General features: G+C 42.4%; 1 protein-coding gene across 4 annotated transcripts in view; it reads right to left on the bottom strand.

Annotated features, from left to right (window-relative positions):
* Positions 1-8,851: 8,851 nt before the first annotated feature.
* Positions 8,852-16,911, bottom strand: part of LOC127085048 (uncharacterized) — a 49,668-nt gene continuing 41,608 nt past the window's right edge. For 3 of the 4 annotated variants that reach the window (XM_051025614.1, XM_051025615.1, XM_051025613.1), the window contains one exon: positions 8,852-15,995. In XM_051025614.1, the coding sequence (XP_050881571.1) occupies positions 14,325-15,965 (1,641 nt within the window). In that variant the 5' untranslated portion in view covers positions 15,966-15,995 and the 3' untranslated portion in view covers positions 8,852-14,324. The remainder of the gene's footprint in view (positions 15,996-16,911) is intronic. The other variant, XM_051025616.1, reaches the window with a different exon arrangement.

Below are 16,911 nucleotides of genomic sequence, written 5' to 3'. Positions count from 1 at the left end.
GGGAATTGTAATGTTTAGTTGCTTCAGAAGTTCAACAAATTTCCTAAATTGCCTTGCCGTTTTAGAATTTGCGAGTCTTTGAGGATACGAAATGGGTGGTTTATAAGGTGTGTTAGTACCTTAGGATTGGCATTAATTTTGTAAAACAAATAATGTAATCACCTCTGTTGTTTTAATATGTTGGGTTGAAGAAGTTCAACATCTGGACCAACATGTCATGTAGGATGTCATAATATCGTGACTGTGACATCGCGCCTGTGTATAAAACTGAATTAGTTAATTCTGCTATGTGTTAACTAATTCAATATTCTGGGATTAGGTAGAATCCTATGTGGCATTCTTTGTGGAGGTCTTAAAGACTCAATCAGAATATACAGTTTCTAAATATGGAGATATATATATGGAGATATTTTAGGAACTAAAAGATTGAAGACCTTGATTGTAGCAGAAGTTTTCTGCTGACTTTGTAACAGCAAAGAAGAAGTTTGCTGTGATTTCTGAAGGCCCAAATCCAGTTGGGTGCTTAGGTTATAAATAGCATATTGTAACCTAGATTTTGTAAGCCTCAGAGAATGTAAAATTAGGGGTGTGTGTGAGGTAAACCTCCCAACCTGTGGGAAGGTTACCATGTGTTTCTCAGTGCTCAAAAGCATGAGATTATTTGTAACTTAAAGCCTGTAGGAAAGAGTTGTTATGATCTTGAACGAAGCTGTGAAGCAAGTTCAAGGTGTTTAGCATTACATTGTAATTGTAGTGATAGGAATGGAAATTGGAGGTTTCTATCTAGGAGTTCCTAGGTATAGATTGCATTGGATAGGGATTAAGTGAAGAGTTGTAAATGGGGGAGTTTAACTCTGAATTAATACTGCTGATAGTGGATCTTCTTCCTGGCTTGGTATGCCCCTATAGTAGGTGATGTTGCACCGAACTGGGTTAACAATTTCCTGTGTTTTTCCCTTCTGCACGTTATAATCCTGTCTGTTATAACTCAACATGTATATCAGTATGTTTATCAAAAGAATAACAAACCTGGTACATAGCATACTGTTTGAATATCAATCAGAATGTTTTGACATTCATCATTGATAGCATATACTGAATAATAGGCAGGTTGGTTTTTCTGCTTCAGCTCAGTATTTATTTCAGTCTGTTTGTCAAAGGAATAACAGACCTGGCATAAAGCCATTGTGTAAATGTCAAACTGGATGTTTTGACATTTAGTACTGTAAGCTGATATTGAAGTATAGACTTGTTGGTCTGCTACAGTACAGCATTTAGCACAGTCTGTTTTCAAGAAAATAACAGACTTAGCATATGGTTTATGTTCTGGACGTTAAACTGAATGTTGTGACTGTCGCATCGCGCGAAAAACCGGCGGGAAAAGAAAGAAACAACAGAGCCGCCACCGTGCGTTATTTATCCCAAAAGAGGGAAAGGAAACGCTCGAAGTAAACCTAGGAAAGAACATGGTCTCGCGACCAAAGAGGATGGGTTCGGGAGTCGGTTATGCGAAGGGAAGGTGTTAGGCACCCTACGCATCCGTAGTACTCTACGGGATCCACGCACAAAAGGAAGGAATATTGGTTGCTAAACACTGCTCAAACTCACACACACTGGCTGAAAGAGACGAAAGAGACTGACTGAGACTGAACTCGGCAGGATATCGCATCCTGGGCCTACTTAGTCTATCAGGCATAGACATCAGAGTCGAAGTAGTTCGGACTGGGGAAACGACACATGCTCGCTAGGATATCGCATCCTATGCATACGTATCTTCTCGGACGAGAGAAGAATCAGAGCATTCGTAGCTCGGCTGACACGCACGCAAACAAAACAAAACGCAGGCAAACGTGGAGCCCGACTGCCAATCACTGGACTTATGTCAGCATCCGAACCTAAACACACGCAAAGAGGCAAACGTGGAGCCCGACTGCCAATCACTGGACTTACATCAGCATCCGAACCTAAACAACACAACAGATAGATAGGGAGTCGGGGACTCAGCCTATAACTGTCAAACAAAAACAAACAGACAGACAGCAAATGCTAAGGAGTCAGGGACTCGAGCCTAGCAAAGGTTAGACAACACACACAAAAAGAAAGAAAGGGCGCCCGGAGAGATCAGCTCAATCTCCTGCCTACATACTTCATCTGGTGTGAAGATCAGGGCGATGTAGTTCCCCTACGCAGGGACAAAGGTTCTAGCCTAACCAGATAACAGAGGGAGACACAACTCTAGGGAGACTACGACTCGAGCCTAGATGTTGTCATGCAAAGTCAACCCTAAGTTAAGGTTTCTAGCTAAACGGCACAAGGGCCAACCTATCTTAAACAGACACAGGAAAAAGCAAAGTCTCGATTGCAACTAGGGCAAGAGAAGAGGGATATCTCAATCACAACAGGGGTGAGAGAAAAGAAATCAGTGTTAGTGGTTAGTCAAACTCGGCAAGACATCGCGTCTCGTGCCTACGTATCTCATCTGAACATGAGAATCAGAGTTGCCGTAGTTCGGCCGGCAGGGAAGAAAGACTCAATCGCAACGAGGGCGAGAGAAAGGGAAAGGCTCGATCGCAACGAGGGCGAGAGAAAGGATCGCAACGAGGGCGAAAACAAGCACGGATTAGTTGTTAGTTGTTAGTCAAACTCGGCGAGACATCGCGTCTCGTGCCTACGTATCTCATCTGAACATGAGAATCAGAGTTGCCGTAGTTCGGCCGGCAGGGAAAAAAGACTCGATCGCAACGAGGGCGAGAGAAAGGGAAAGTCTCGATCGCAACGAGGGCGAGAGAAAGGAAAAGGCTCGATCGCAACGAGGGCGAGAGAAAGGAAAAGGCTCGATCGCAACGAGGGCGAGAGAAAGGAAAAGGCTCGATCGCAACGAGGGCGAGAGAAAGGATCGCAACGAGGGCGAAAACAAGCACGGATTAGCTGTTAGTCGTTAGTCAAACTCGGCGAGACATCGCGTCTCGTGCCTACGTATCTCATCTGAACATGAGAATCAGAGTTGCCGTAGTTCGGCCGAACAACTCTAAGTATGGCTCACACAAGGGTTAAGCCACACAACCTACCTTGCACAAGGGCAAGCACAAACTAAAGCCTAAAGAGGCAAACAAAACAATCACAAACACATACAGCATAAGATAAACACACCAACAAGGGGGGCTCAAACATCAAAGGTTAGGCACTAGGGCCAACTGGAATGGGGTAAGTGTTGCTCTTAACCTTGCCATTGAGAGGCTAAGGTGAAGCAGATGAAAGGAGATGATGGGTGTGCCTCATTGCTTCTATCCCTGGCCAGGGAGAGCACTTGACAAGAATGTGTGGGTTCAGAAAGTGGGAACCCTTCTACACATTTAAAACTGACTCAGCTGTGCAATTGCACAAGATCTTGGGTTTTTATCTGAATTGCATCAACACAGTAGTGTGAGCAAAATAGAAGACACACTGAATAGTGGGGGATAGACTGCATATCCCTACCTTCCACCAATTGCCTCTTCACTTAGGAGGTCTTTGACTCTGTACAGGGACAAAGTAAACATACACAGGCATTGCCTCTTAAGGAGGACTTCAGACAGTTTGCCCGGTCAAATAACAGACCGGGTCTCCAGACTACATGAAGAAGAAGTATTTATACCTCAAAAGCAAATGCTAAAAATAGCAAAGCAAGCAAGTTCAGAGAACTTAAGCAACTAAAGTACCTGAAAAAGTCAAAACAATCAGCAAACAATTCAAAAGTTTAAATCAAAAAGAAAAGGATAGACAGTCAACCACAGAAGGTCAACTGTGCAAAGCAAGACTCAAGTTACATGAGTCACCTACAAAACAAAAGGTTAGCATGGGATAAACAAATCAAATTCAAACAAGTTTGAATGATCTTGGAAGCATTGTGCTCAACCTGAAACAGATGAACTCAACATAAGTCCAAAGGACCACTAGGACTAGCCTAGGGTCAAACATGAAAGAAAAAATCAAGGCAGCAAGGAAAAGTCAACTCAAAGTCAAAGTCAAACATTTGGGAAGCTAACACACTTGGGCCCACATTCAAATCATGCATCATTGTCATTTCATGAATATTTGAAATCAAAACAAGGCAAAGGAAAGCATACAAGAGTCAACAGAATGACTTGCATCACAAGTCAACCTAAGCAATCTCAAAAATCATGAAATAAATCACACTCAATCCTAACATCTAACATGGTATACATGTAAAATTTCATGGCATTTGGATGAGAGGAAGGCAGGCAAGTAAAATCATGAAGTCATACCAAATTCAAGTAAGCATGGTGAAAGTCAACAAGCATAGGTCAACTTCAAAAAATCATATCAATTTGCAAACAGAAGAGAAATGAATGAGATTAACACCAATGCAAAGCTCAAAGGGTCTAGTTATCACATATGAAATTTCATGGATATACAATATGATTTGAGAATTTCACAAAGGATTTGGCAAGGCATAGCACAAAAAGTCAACAAATGACCAAGCATGGAAGAAAATTCACAATCAAATGGAAAACAGCAAGATTAATTCCAAGAAAAATCATACATCAACTAGACATACAAAGAGTGGTTCATGCAAAATTTGGGGCCATTTGGATGCAAGGAAGCATGTGAACAAAATTTGTGAAAATACATGATCATGGTATGACACCCAATGCAATACACAATTTCAAAAATTCATAACTCTCAATCCACCAATGATAAATGCACAAAGTCTATATGGAAATGAAGGTCAAGGAGTCCATTTTCACCACAAAAAATCTCAAAGGCATTGGATATAACATGGATATTTCACAATTGAAATGGTGAGATGTATCATCTATGCACATATGTTGAGAAAATAATTACCAATTAAAAACCAACCAATGGAAAAATAATTAAAATTCACATTTAAATACTAGACACATTCATGATCATGATGGAAAAAGAATCAGAATTTTTGGATTAAAATTGAAGGAGAAATTAATTATTGAAGTTGAGTGAAATAATTGGTGAAACATGAACAAAAAGCAAGGCAACAAGGTCAAACATGGTCAATCAGCGTGGCAGTTTTGTAATTTTGCCCTTCACTAAACAAAACTGCAGCGTTTTGGAGAGCCAAACGAAATAAGCTGATTGGCTCTCCCTCAATGAAACAGTGAATTGGGCAACAACAACCAATGGCAATCGAGTTTTCTGGGTTTTTCAAAAGGAACCTAGGGTTTAAGCTTGGCAACAGGGACACCATCATCATGCAGTCAATCATCAACAAATTTCAAGAAGAATCCTTCACACAGCATGGCAATGGAAATGGTGACATCATGCAACAACAATAAACAACACATACGCACACATGCAGCTGGGATTCTAATACAGCATGGCATAGCAACATGTTAACCTAATAATCAATGCAACAAACAAGTGGCCATAACCAAACACGACAAACACAAATCATTGATTTTCTGGATATATTCAAAACAGCAGCAAGGTTTTCAACAACATCATGCATCAACATCCAAACATGAATCAATGAACAAACCTCCATAATCAAGCTTGGCCATTAAGCATCAGTTTTAAACAACAGTAGCTAACAAACAAACAAAACACATCACATGGAATTTCTGGGCAGAGCTCATGCATTTAGGGTTTTAGGTGGCCACAGCAATCATCATCATTCATCACTTAAATCATCAATCATAAACAAAATTCCAATAGACCTATTCACGCAGCATGGCAACCAAACAAAAATGTTCATACAGCATCCTAGCAATAACCAAACCAACAATCATTCGAGCAAGTTCTGGGCAGGTAAAAGGCATGTGCAACAGGGTATGACTTCCATCAATTTCAAAAATCACAACAGAAAAATATCCCCAGAAATCAACAATAAGCAGGCTAATCGATTCATCAAATTGAACACAAACATGATATGGCATCCATGACCACTAATTTGAGCACACAAAAGCAGAATCAACAAAAAACAATTTTGGATATTGAACTTCAGAAACAAATTTCTCTTAACCTAGTTGATCATTTGCAATGGTTTAAAGTGTTTTGGGATCAGCAAATCACAAACTAGCTAAAGCATGGCATGATTTAGAGAATAGTGTAAATCGAAAACTTACTCAACCTGCAAGACAGTGATGCTACCAGTGTTGTTTGGTCTCGAAAGGCTGCAACAGATGTCCAAGGGAGTTTGCTTTGATGAATGATCACTGAGTTTTAACTTAACAGTCTCTAGGAGGGCTCCACTCGAGATATGCCATGGAAGGAGCTTTGGGAAAACAGAACCAGATGGGCCATTACAGTTGGTATTTCATGCTGGGATTGAGCTCACAATGTTGACTGTATGATGAAAACGAGAAAGGGTACTCGAGTTTTTAGAGCTTGTGGGCAAGAAAGGTAATATGGCCAAAACGCAAGAGAGGAGACAAAGAGATTTTCTGAGGTCTGCAGCTGCTACTAGGGTTTTGAAAGTGTCAGAAAAAAGGTTTATATGTGCTGTTTAAACTTGCTTAATCAAAAGCTAAGCTGATTTTGTCTTTTGAGCACAAAATGCAAATTTGCTAATCTTTGCATAAGTGTAAGTGGAGGTGCAATTGGCCACGAATTGGGCTTTGGTTATGCTGTAAAGGACATAGCAATTTGCTGTTTTATGATATGCACATAAATTGCTAGCTTTGCCTTGCATTTGTATAGCTATTTGCACCATTGGCCTACTTTGCATTTTGATTCAAAAATGGAGTGTAATGGTGTTATGAACATGCTTTTAAGCTTGAGACAAGTCACAAATATGGTTTAGAACATTTCTCAATTGGTCAAGTCAAGAAAAAGTCAAAGAAGCAAAAAGTCAAAGTTTGGTCAAACTTTGAATTTAAATGAAAAAGGTCCAAAAATGCCATTTTGATTGGCAAGGTTCTAGGTCATGAAATTTATATTTTTGGAAAGAGGATGAAAAATGTGGTTTGTAGGAAAAAACCCCACCAAATTTGGCCTTATGGTTTGAGAGATATGGCTTGTTGAAGTTCAAAAATTGGTGAAAATGATTTGATCATATCTTGACAACCACACATGGGATTTGAGAGTTCTTGGACTTTTTGGAAATGGGAAGACAAGATCTTCAACTTTCATGTTGGGCAAAAATTCATTTGAAGCTTGTATCAAAATGTAAGTTGAGGATCAAGAAGTTTCTATTTTTGGCAGTTGAAATTACAGGTCCACTTTCTATTTCTGGAAATTTTCTGATTTGCTTCAAATTCTTCCATGATGTTGATTGCCATGACATATAAGACCTATTAGGACATGAATAAGCTTTCCCAAACCATTTCCATCCATCAAATCCAAAGAATCAACCACAGTTGACCAACTTTGACTTTCTAGGGTTTTGGACTGTCTATGCACTTCTGATGAATTCCAAACCCTAGTTCCTTGAGACTTTGACTTCAAATGATGTCCCAAGACATATGAACTCTTGATTATTGACCATGGTGCCCAAATTCCATAAGAATGGCCACCATCCACTGCTTTGACTTGACTGTTGATTATCTAGGGTTTTCTGCTTGTCTATGCATTGACTGCTGACCTCTGAGCCTTCAACCCTTGACTTGAACACTTCAAAAAGACCTCAAAGTTAGGTGTACTTGTGGGACAAACCCTAGGACCTTGATTCCTTGAGAAAACACCCTTGCTTGATTGGTTGACTGATCTCCTGATCAGTTTGACCTAATTCTTGCTTGCTTGCTCTTGAGGCAACTGGGGAACAATGCAAATGCTATGCAATGTATCATGATATGCTATGACCTAATATGAGATGTATGTACAATGATAGGTGCAAATTTGAGGTGCTACAGCTGCCCCTATTCAATCAGCTGGGAACCCGAACGGATGATAGCAATGGCTGTCAGACTTTCAGGGTAAACAGGGATTGAATACAAAAGAACCGTAGAAATTTGCACCGACTGGATATAATACAAGAATGCATGTCAGGATTGGCAAGGAAACAGTCTTGAGAGAAAAATCCGTGTGGGACGGAAAAAGAAATCGGCCTGAATACCGAAACAGAAACGTTGACCTGGATACCAAAATAAATGGCAGCACAGGGATAACCATGGCTTGAGCGCCGAAGCGTGAATTGGTTTGTGTTCCAAAACACTCAACATCCTGAAGAGGGCTAGAAAAGCAGTCTTGTTAAAGGATGGACATTCGACTTCACCAGAAATACGAATCTTACTCGACTGGGGAGGACGACTTCGACCCAAGAGCGCATGAGACATATTATCTATAGCCGTCAGAACGTAGATAATAACCTCGCATGGAAGATTATCCATAACCGGGTTGTAGGTTGTTAGATGGATAAACGACCGAAAACATCCTGAAGAGAGCAAAGGCAAACTTGTTAAAGGATGAACATCCGATTCCGTGGGGAATACGAACCTTACTCTGCTGGTGATAACAATCGAAGGATTGACCAAAGAGCGCATGAGATATATTATCTATAGCCGTCAAAACGTAGATAATAACCTCGCATGGAAGATTATCCATAACCGGGTTGTAGGTTGTTAGATGAATAATCGACCGAAAACATCCTGAAGAGAGCAAAGGCAAACTTGTTAAAGGATGAACATTCGATTCCACAAGGAATACGAATCTTACTCTGCTGGTGATAACAATCAAAGGATTGACCAAAGAGTGCATGAGATATATTATCTATAGCCGTCAAAACGTAGATAATAACCTCGCATGGAAGATTATCCATAACCGGTTTGTAGGTTGTTAGATGAATAATCGACCGAAAACATCCTGAAGAGAGCAAAGGCAAACTTGTTAAAGGATGAACATCCGATTCCGTGGGGAATACGAATCTTACTCTGCCGGTGATAACAATCGAAAGATTGACCAAAGAGTGCATGAGATATATTATCTATAGCCGTCAAAACGTAGATAATAACCTCGCATGGAAAGATTATCCATAACCGGGTTGCAGGTTGTTAGATGGATAAACGACCGAAAAGAAAGGCATCAGGGTACCAGGCTAGGTATGCAAAAGATGACCAATCAAAAGAGGATAAAGTTGCTAACTCGGAGCAAGTATCCAAAAAGAAAGTGAAGACCCAATGGGGACAATACTGCTTGATCAAGGCAAGTATCCAAAGGGGACGAGACCATTAATACCACAAAGAGGGGATTACATCTACCGGTTTGTAGGCAGAAAACCACGGAAAAGTAACCAGTCATCATCGGGATGAGCACAAAGGGTTAACTCCACCAAGGGGATAAAAGTGGGATTTTATAACTACCAGCTAGTGGGTAGAAAACCACAAAGATAGGACTTACAGCTACCGGTTTGTAGGTAGAGGCCACGGAAAAGTAACCAGTCATCATCGGGATGAGCACAAAGGGTTAACCCTAACAAAGGGAGAAAGTGGGATTTTACAACTACCAGCTAGTGGGTAGAAAACCACAAAGATAGGACTTACAGCTACCGGTTCGTAGGTAGAGGCCACAAGATTCTGCTGAGACAGAGTGAGAAAAGGGATTTACAACTACCAGCTAGTGGGTAGAAGACCGCAAATTCTGCTGAGGATAAGATGAATGAGTGCCGGTTAGTGAGCAACTATTCATTTATGCCCCAGGGAAGCACAAGAGACAGTCGACGGGGAGCCAGTTTAGGGTCGATCCAAAAAGGCAGACTGAAACAAGACTCATCCTAATGAGGAAAGAACTCAATAGGGAAAACCCATCCCATTAGGGAGGGAACGGAAGCAACCGTCATCCACGAGGATGTATCTCTGTGGGGAAATGGCAGGAAAAGATTGACACTTTCTGCTTAAGGGGTAGACTCTTCGTGGAGAGATCGGACACACCCATATTTGCTTGAGGAAAATCTACTGGAGATATTTGTATTACCAAATAGCAGGAGGTAACAAACAACAGATACCCGGCAACAGCTGCAACATGAGTACCTGAATGTTATGATTATGCATGTATGCATTCTACCTAAAATGTATGATGAATGCTGACAAACAGACATGTTCAGCGCCAAAGGTCCGGGAATCAACCATCCGGAGAGAAAACCAAAGTCATCATCCTGCAGGGGAGGAAGAGCCACAAGAGGCTTCCGGAGGGATCGTCGGTCGCAACCGGAGAACAGAGTTAAACATACAGGCGGATGCGCCACAACAACTTGTGCTGAAGATCAGAAATACCAAAAAGCAGCCAGATCTCTGATGAGAGTAGATAGGCATTGATAAAGCTTCTTGTGCAAACAACTCCACTGAGGGATCTATCTGAGAGAATGTCGGATTACTGGGATGTCAATCCACCAAATACTGAATCTTCAAAGAAAAACACCCATGCTGGTGGAGAGGAAGACTGGCCTGCTGGAGAGGCGAAAGTTGAAGTCTTCAGTGAACACTCTGCTTGGGGAGCTGCCCCACAATAATGTCCGAAACAGCAAACTTGCTGGGAATGCCCCACGATAAGGCTCAAACAGCACTCTACTGGGGATGCCCCACAATAGAGCTAACATGGATTTGGAAAAAGAATCTGTACTGCCGGGAACATGAAGATGAACAACTTCAAACAACACTGCATCGGGCAACTTCACTGAGGAGAGACCATACGAGGTTCTGCAGGACAAAGATACAGTCATGCTCGAGATACGAACACTTATCTTACCTGTTGGTAATCATACCACCCCCGGGAGAGCACTGTGGGTCTCCTAAGTATCCTTTCCATCATTGTGAAGGTTCACTTTGTTTAAGAACAATTTTGAAAAATTTGTTTATTCTGAAAACAATGATACTTTATCAGTTAAAACATGCAAAACATTTGTTGAGTTGAAACAAATAAGAGTGCAAATAATTGGATAAAAGCTCAAATTGATGTGATGGAATGGTAGTCTGCAAAGGGCGAGACTCCATAGATCTGTACAAGTTTGAAATCGGTGATGTATATTGGAGAGGGCTACATTGAACATAATGACCTTTCCTCTACCATTCTGAATTTTCGATGTATTCAAAGCTTCAGTCGACGACGGATCGAGAATCCCTGACGGATGACAGATGTACAGCACAGTCTTGTCAAGATGCAGTTACTTGCCAAATCCCTAATTTTTGCCTAGATTGCCCCAGTGTGAGGTGTTCAATCTAGCGGGATGCGAATTCTTTTTTTTTTTCAATGTCTCTAACTTTTGCCTGGATCGCCCTTTCGGGTTTTCAATCCACCGAGACGCTCCTTTTTGCCTAAGTCGCCCTTTGGGGTGTTCGACTTATCGAGCTTTTTGCTTCTTTTTTTTTTTTTTTTTTTTTTTTTTTTTTTGTTTTAGGCGAAGTATTTCTTGACTGCATCAGAATTCACAGGACGAGTGAACTTTTCCATCCATTGTTGTAAGTGTCGAAACATTGCCTGAAAAGGCTCTCTTGACAACATATGGACATTCCTAGCTTGGGGTTCACTTGCCCCTGGAATTGGGCACGAAAGACAAGACTTTCTTGAGCACAGGGTCATTTTCTCAGAACTCGAGACTTGACCTTCTTGTCGAATGCTTTCTGACCATAAAACATGGCAGTTGATCTTTTGTTTTTGCTTGAATTCAGCATCAGTCAACTTGGGACTTTGAGGGTGCTATTTTTGTTTCTTTCTTTGTTTCTTTTTCTTTTGATTTGGATTTCTTTTGATTTCTTTTTGATTTTGCACCCTCCTCTTTCTTTTCTTTTTTTCTCTTTTTTTCTTCTTTTTTTTTTTTGATAAATGCCCCAGTTGGCTGTTCTGCTGATTCTCGAGATGCAGCTGAGTGTGATCTTCTTTTCTTGCTCAAGAAGTCGGGAAATCTCGTCAGGAATCCCTTCAACATCATCTTCGTCCGCTTCGAATACAGGGAATTCAAAATTGGGAGATGACGTCCGATCACTATGTTCAATGGGTTTGAGAAATAACCTGCATAATGATTTTGATATGAAAAGCTTTTTGAAAAACAAACAAGACAATCGTTATGCAGATGAAAAGATTGCTTTTATTCTTGTTTTTTAAGGTTTTTTGTGATCACCAATTTCATGCAAAAAGCGAAAAGGGAAAACAATTGGAAAAACAAATGTTTTAACATGAATTTATTTGAATGAAAATATCATTGCACAAAATGTTGCCAACAATGCCATCATTTCTCCTTTTGGCATGGGAGAAGGGTTTTTAAACAAAGTGATTATTACAAAGACTTATGAACAACTGTAGGAACGCCCACAGTGACCCAATTGTGATAGATCCCATCGGGGACGACAACTGTCAGTATTTCTTGCATTAGCAGCTTCTGCTTTCTGAACAACTCTTCTGAAGCAAAAAGTCGGCGCCAGCCCGGGACTTGTTATCTTCAGGCTTAATTAGCATTGGGGCCTAAGTCTTCCAAAATCAGAATACCCGACCTCACAAGGTCTTGAACCTTCATCTTCAGCTGGAAACAACTGTCCACATCATGACCAGGAGCACCCGAGTGATACACACAATGCTGTTCAGGCCTATACCACCACCGAGGGTTGACGGGTATGGGCGGCGGGTCTCTAGGAGTGATCAAGTTCCGCTCTATCAGAGTGGGGTACAGCTCGGCGTAGGACATGGGGATTGGATCAAAAATGATCTTCTTCCTCTCATTACTTGTACCAGCTTGTTGGGAAGCCTGCTGCTGAGGATGACGTTGTGGAGTCTGATACTGCTGAGTTGGTCTTCTCTGTTGTTGCGGAGTTTGATTTGCTGGGATAGTCACAGCAGCAACTTGCCGATACTGTCCTCTGTTTGCACTCCTCCGACGGTGCACAGCATTTGTTTCATTCTCTCCCCTTTTGGGTGCCCCAGAGTATAGCTTCTTAGAATTGGAAGAGTTTGAAGAGCCAGGATCTTGTATCCTCCCTGCTTTGATAAGGCTCTCAGTTCTTTCTCCACAGACGACAACATCTGAAAAGCTACTGAACGGGCAACTTCCCAAACGATCCATGAACACACCTTGCAGGGTTCCAATGAACATGTCAGTCAGCTCTCTCTCCAGCATAGGAGGTTGCACTCTGGCGGCTAGCTCACGCCATCTCTGAGCATACTCTTTGAAACTCTCCTTGTCTTTCTGATACAAGCTCTGTAACTGAGTTCGGCTCGGCGCCATGTCCATATTATGCTTGTATTGCCTTAGAAAGGCCTCACCCAAATCTTTCCAGTTTCTGACTGATTCTCGCTTCAGATCCATGTACCAATCCAAAGATGCCCCAGATAGGCTATCTTGGAAAAAGTACATCCACATCTTTTCATCGTCAGTGTAAGCAGAGATCTTCCTGAAGTACGCCTGCACATGGGTGCGAGGACAGGAAGTGCCATTGTACTTGTCGAATGAGGGTGCCTTGAATTTGTAGGGGATCTTCAACCCTTCCACCAGACCCATGTCGGTCACATCAAACCCAAGGGAGTTCTGACATTCCATGACTCGGACTTTCTCAGCAAGAGCATCCACTTTTCTGTCCCTCTCTTCGGTTTTCACAACATCATAGTCCTCACTGAGGAGAGTAAACGTGTCCTCTTGTTGGTTGACAAACGGAGCTGGATGACGAATCGGAGCGCGGGTAGCTCTGACATTGACCTCTGCAGCAAGAGGCTGTCCATTGATTCTTATACCCTCAAGTTCATCCCCGACGGCGTAGTCGTTAGTGGGAGCAGCAACATGGATAGTCTCATGAGCGGGTGCAGCAACAGGCGAAGCACGGTTGGATGTTGGAATCACAACTTCCTGTCTCTGGGCTAAGGCACGCAGCTCCTCTTGCCCCTGAACGACCCCTTGCATCATTGTCATGAACTGGGCCATGTTTGCCCTCATCCCGGCCAGCTCTGTCTGAACCTGATCCATACCTCTCTATTGATTGAGCCTGGTTGAAAACCGGTGTGGTCTCTGATCAGCTATCCTGTCTGACACAGGAACCAGAGTGAGAAGACGGCACAAGAACACCTGTTATGCAAATGATATGAGTATGATGTTAAATGATGTGTATGATGCACATGATATGCTCATTTCTCAGGCATTCAAAGAGCCTGACCCATCCTTAAAAGATGGCAACTTGCAGCAACAAGATAAGTAGATAGATACAGGGAAAAAGAGCAACAGAGAAAATCTGACATCCTTATACATACATAGGGGTAAAAGAGTCATACAACCAAGATCAGCAGAATATTCGGATAATCGGAGTACAAAGAAAAAGAATCCCATCCAACAAGCCTGGAGGTGATTCTCAACAAAATGATCTAAAGACGGAGTACAAGCAAATGAATCCCATCCAACAAGCCTGGAGGTGATTCAACAAAAATACCAACAAAGATACAGTCTAAGGCAGACGGTCTTTTGGAATGAGGGTCTTCAGGTAATGACACTGGTCTATCAACAGTGAGCATTCTGAGCAATCTGGTAGAGGAGTGATCTTCTCCTTCAATTGTCTTCTAAGTTCTAAGACTTCTCCTCCAAGATACTCCTCTGACTTCTGTCTCAACTCCATCTCTTTCTTCAACTGAGCGTCTTTGTCTTTGAGTTGCTTCTCCAAGTCTCTGATCTTCTTTTGGTAGTTGACTTCTGCTCTCTGCAATCTCAGACATTCCCTATGCTCTGTATCCAACATGGACTCTATCTCATCATATGATCTCTTTTTACTCCTTGCTCTGCTAGCATCCTCTCCTTGCACTTCCCTGAGTTGATGGGCCAAGTGCAGATTATCGGCTTTAGCTTTGTATAGCTCCATCTGAGTGTCTTGCTCCTTCTCCCTCAGACGACGACTCTCCATTAGGGCTTGCTTATAGTGCTCAGCAGGCACACTATCAGCAAGTACCAAGGGTGGTTGCTCTTGCAACGGCTCCATCCTATCGTAGGGAAGCAACAAAGTTTCCACTCTCTTCTTTACCCAATCAGTGTAATCGGGCATTGCAATGGCAAACTTCTTTCCTAAGACGGATCCATCCTTCACTCCAACATCTCTCCAGGCTTTCCCTATCTGCTCCAACTTAGCAGGGTCATCCTTCTTCTCAAAACAAAAACTCTCAGCTATCTCTGCTTCGAGCGGCCTTCTATACATGACAAACCCTAGCTGGCGAAGGGAGAGAACTGGGTTATAGTTGATGCAACCCTTGGTCCCTACGAGTGGCACGCCCCGGAATTCACCACAACTTATGATGACATCCTTCACGTCCATCCGGTATGACTGCCACCTGATGTCGTAGGAGGTGAGTGACATGACCCTCTGAGTCCACTTCAGAGTGCTCTGGGTATCTACAAATGGTCCACTGGCTGGCAGAAGCGACATGAACCACTTGTACAGAAGAGGTAAGCAGCATCTAATGGCTCCACCCTTACCATGCCTACTGTGGATGGCATAGTAAGTATCTGCTAAGAGAGTAGGGACTGGATTCCCTCTGATGAAGATACTGATGGCAGCAAGGTCAATGAAGTTTGGCATACTGGGAAACAGGATGATCCCATAGATCATGGCAGCTAGCTGTGCGTGAAAAACTTCCCAATTCCCCTTCTCTGCTTCATCTCTGGCTACCCTCAACAGAAATTTCAACGGCAGACCAACAACTTCCCCACAGGGCTTCCAATTCTTACCAACCTCCTCAACACTCAACCGGAGAGCTCTGGCAATCAATCTGAAGTCAACCTCCTTTGGGACGTCCAAGAAGGGAGTCTGATGCTGAATAGGGATACTCAACAGGATGGAATACTCTTCGAGAGTAGGTGCAAGCTGGTAATCCTGGAATGTGAAGCATCTGAGCTCTGGATCATAGAACTGAAGAAGCGTCTGCAGAGGCACTGGATCCACTACCGTCTTCAATACTGCCAGGATGTCTCCATACTGTCCAACAAAACTCTTCAATCGGTCGTCTGTCACGAGGCTACCCAACTCAACTAGCGGAGTCAACGGCTCACGATGGAAACTGTAGGAACAGGTCTTCCGCTTCAGCTCAGGAACTGTTGCCATCTCTATCAGTAGACAAACTCTGGAATGTACCTGAGAAATGATATGCATGCAGAGATTAGTTTTTTTTCTTTTTCTTTTTCTTTTCTTCTTCTTTTTTTTTCAATCAATTTTTTTTATTGCGTTTCTTTTGAAAAATAAATATGCTATGATGCACATGATGCGGACTAGACTGGCTGGTCGTGCAATTCTGATCACTAGGTCGAAGCTTCAGTCAAAACTCGGAACTTAAATCCAACTTAAGGTCAAACTGATCACACTGTATGAACACAAAGTCACCATCAGAACCAAAGTCACCAACGGTACCTGTAATGAATAACCCTTCCCCACTCACGGGTGTAGTCTAGGCCAGGGTAAAGCTGAAAGAAACGTAGCATAAATAACCTTTCGCAGAAATACTATCATATACACACCGGAAGTATGTAACGACAGTACCCCACCAGGGTCTGAACTGCTCGTGATATCAATGTTCCGCTAAGTGGCGCCATACCACCCGCTTCCCATGAATCACTCTATTCCTAAGTAACCTAGATTTTCACTCATGGTCTGGGTATTGGACCTTTTACCTCAACTGACTCCCCCCCCACACAGAGAAAACAGACAGCCAGCCAGCAATGAATAATGAATATGAAATGCAAACATCAATGCACACAATCAATGCAAACCATAAATGTACATATATACAATGAATGCAATAAAATACGGCAAGCAGAAAGCAACCAAAACCCTAATCCTAGAGAGCGCTAGGAGAGACTCGCTCAGGGAAGATGGACCAGCATAGGTCAACTTCTCACTCCCCAGCAGAGTCGCCAGCTGTCGCATCGCGCGAAAAACCGGCGGGAAAAGAAAGAAACAACAGAGCCGCCACCGTGCGTTATTTATCCCAAAAGAGGGAAAGGAAACGCTCGAAGTAAACCTAGGAAAGAACATGGTCTCGCGACCAAAGAGG

This window comes from Lathyrus oleraceus, chromosome 5, assembly GCF_024323335.1.
Source record: "Lathyrus oleraceus cultivar Zhongwan6 chromosome 5, CAAS_Psat_ZW6_1.0, whole genome shotgun sequence".
Taxonomy (NCBI): domain Eukaryota; kingdom Viridiplantae; phylum Streptophyta; class Magnoliopsida; order Fabales; family Fabaceae; genus Lathyrus; species Lathyrus oleraceus.
Note: the sequence above shows the minus strand (reverse complement) of the source record. Positions and strands in the feature narration are given on the sequence as shown.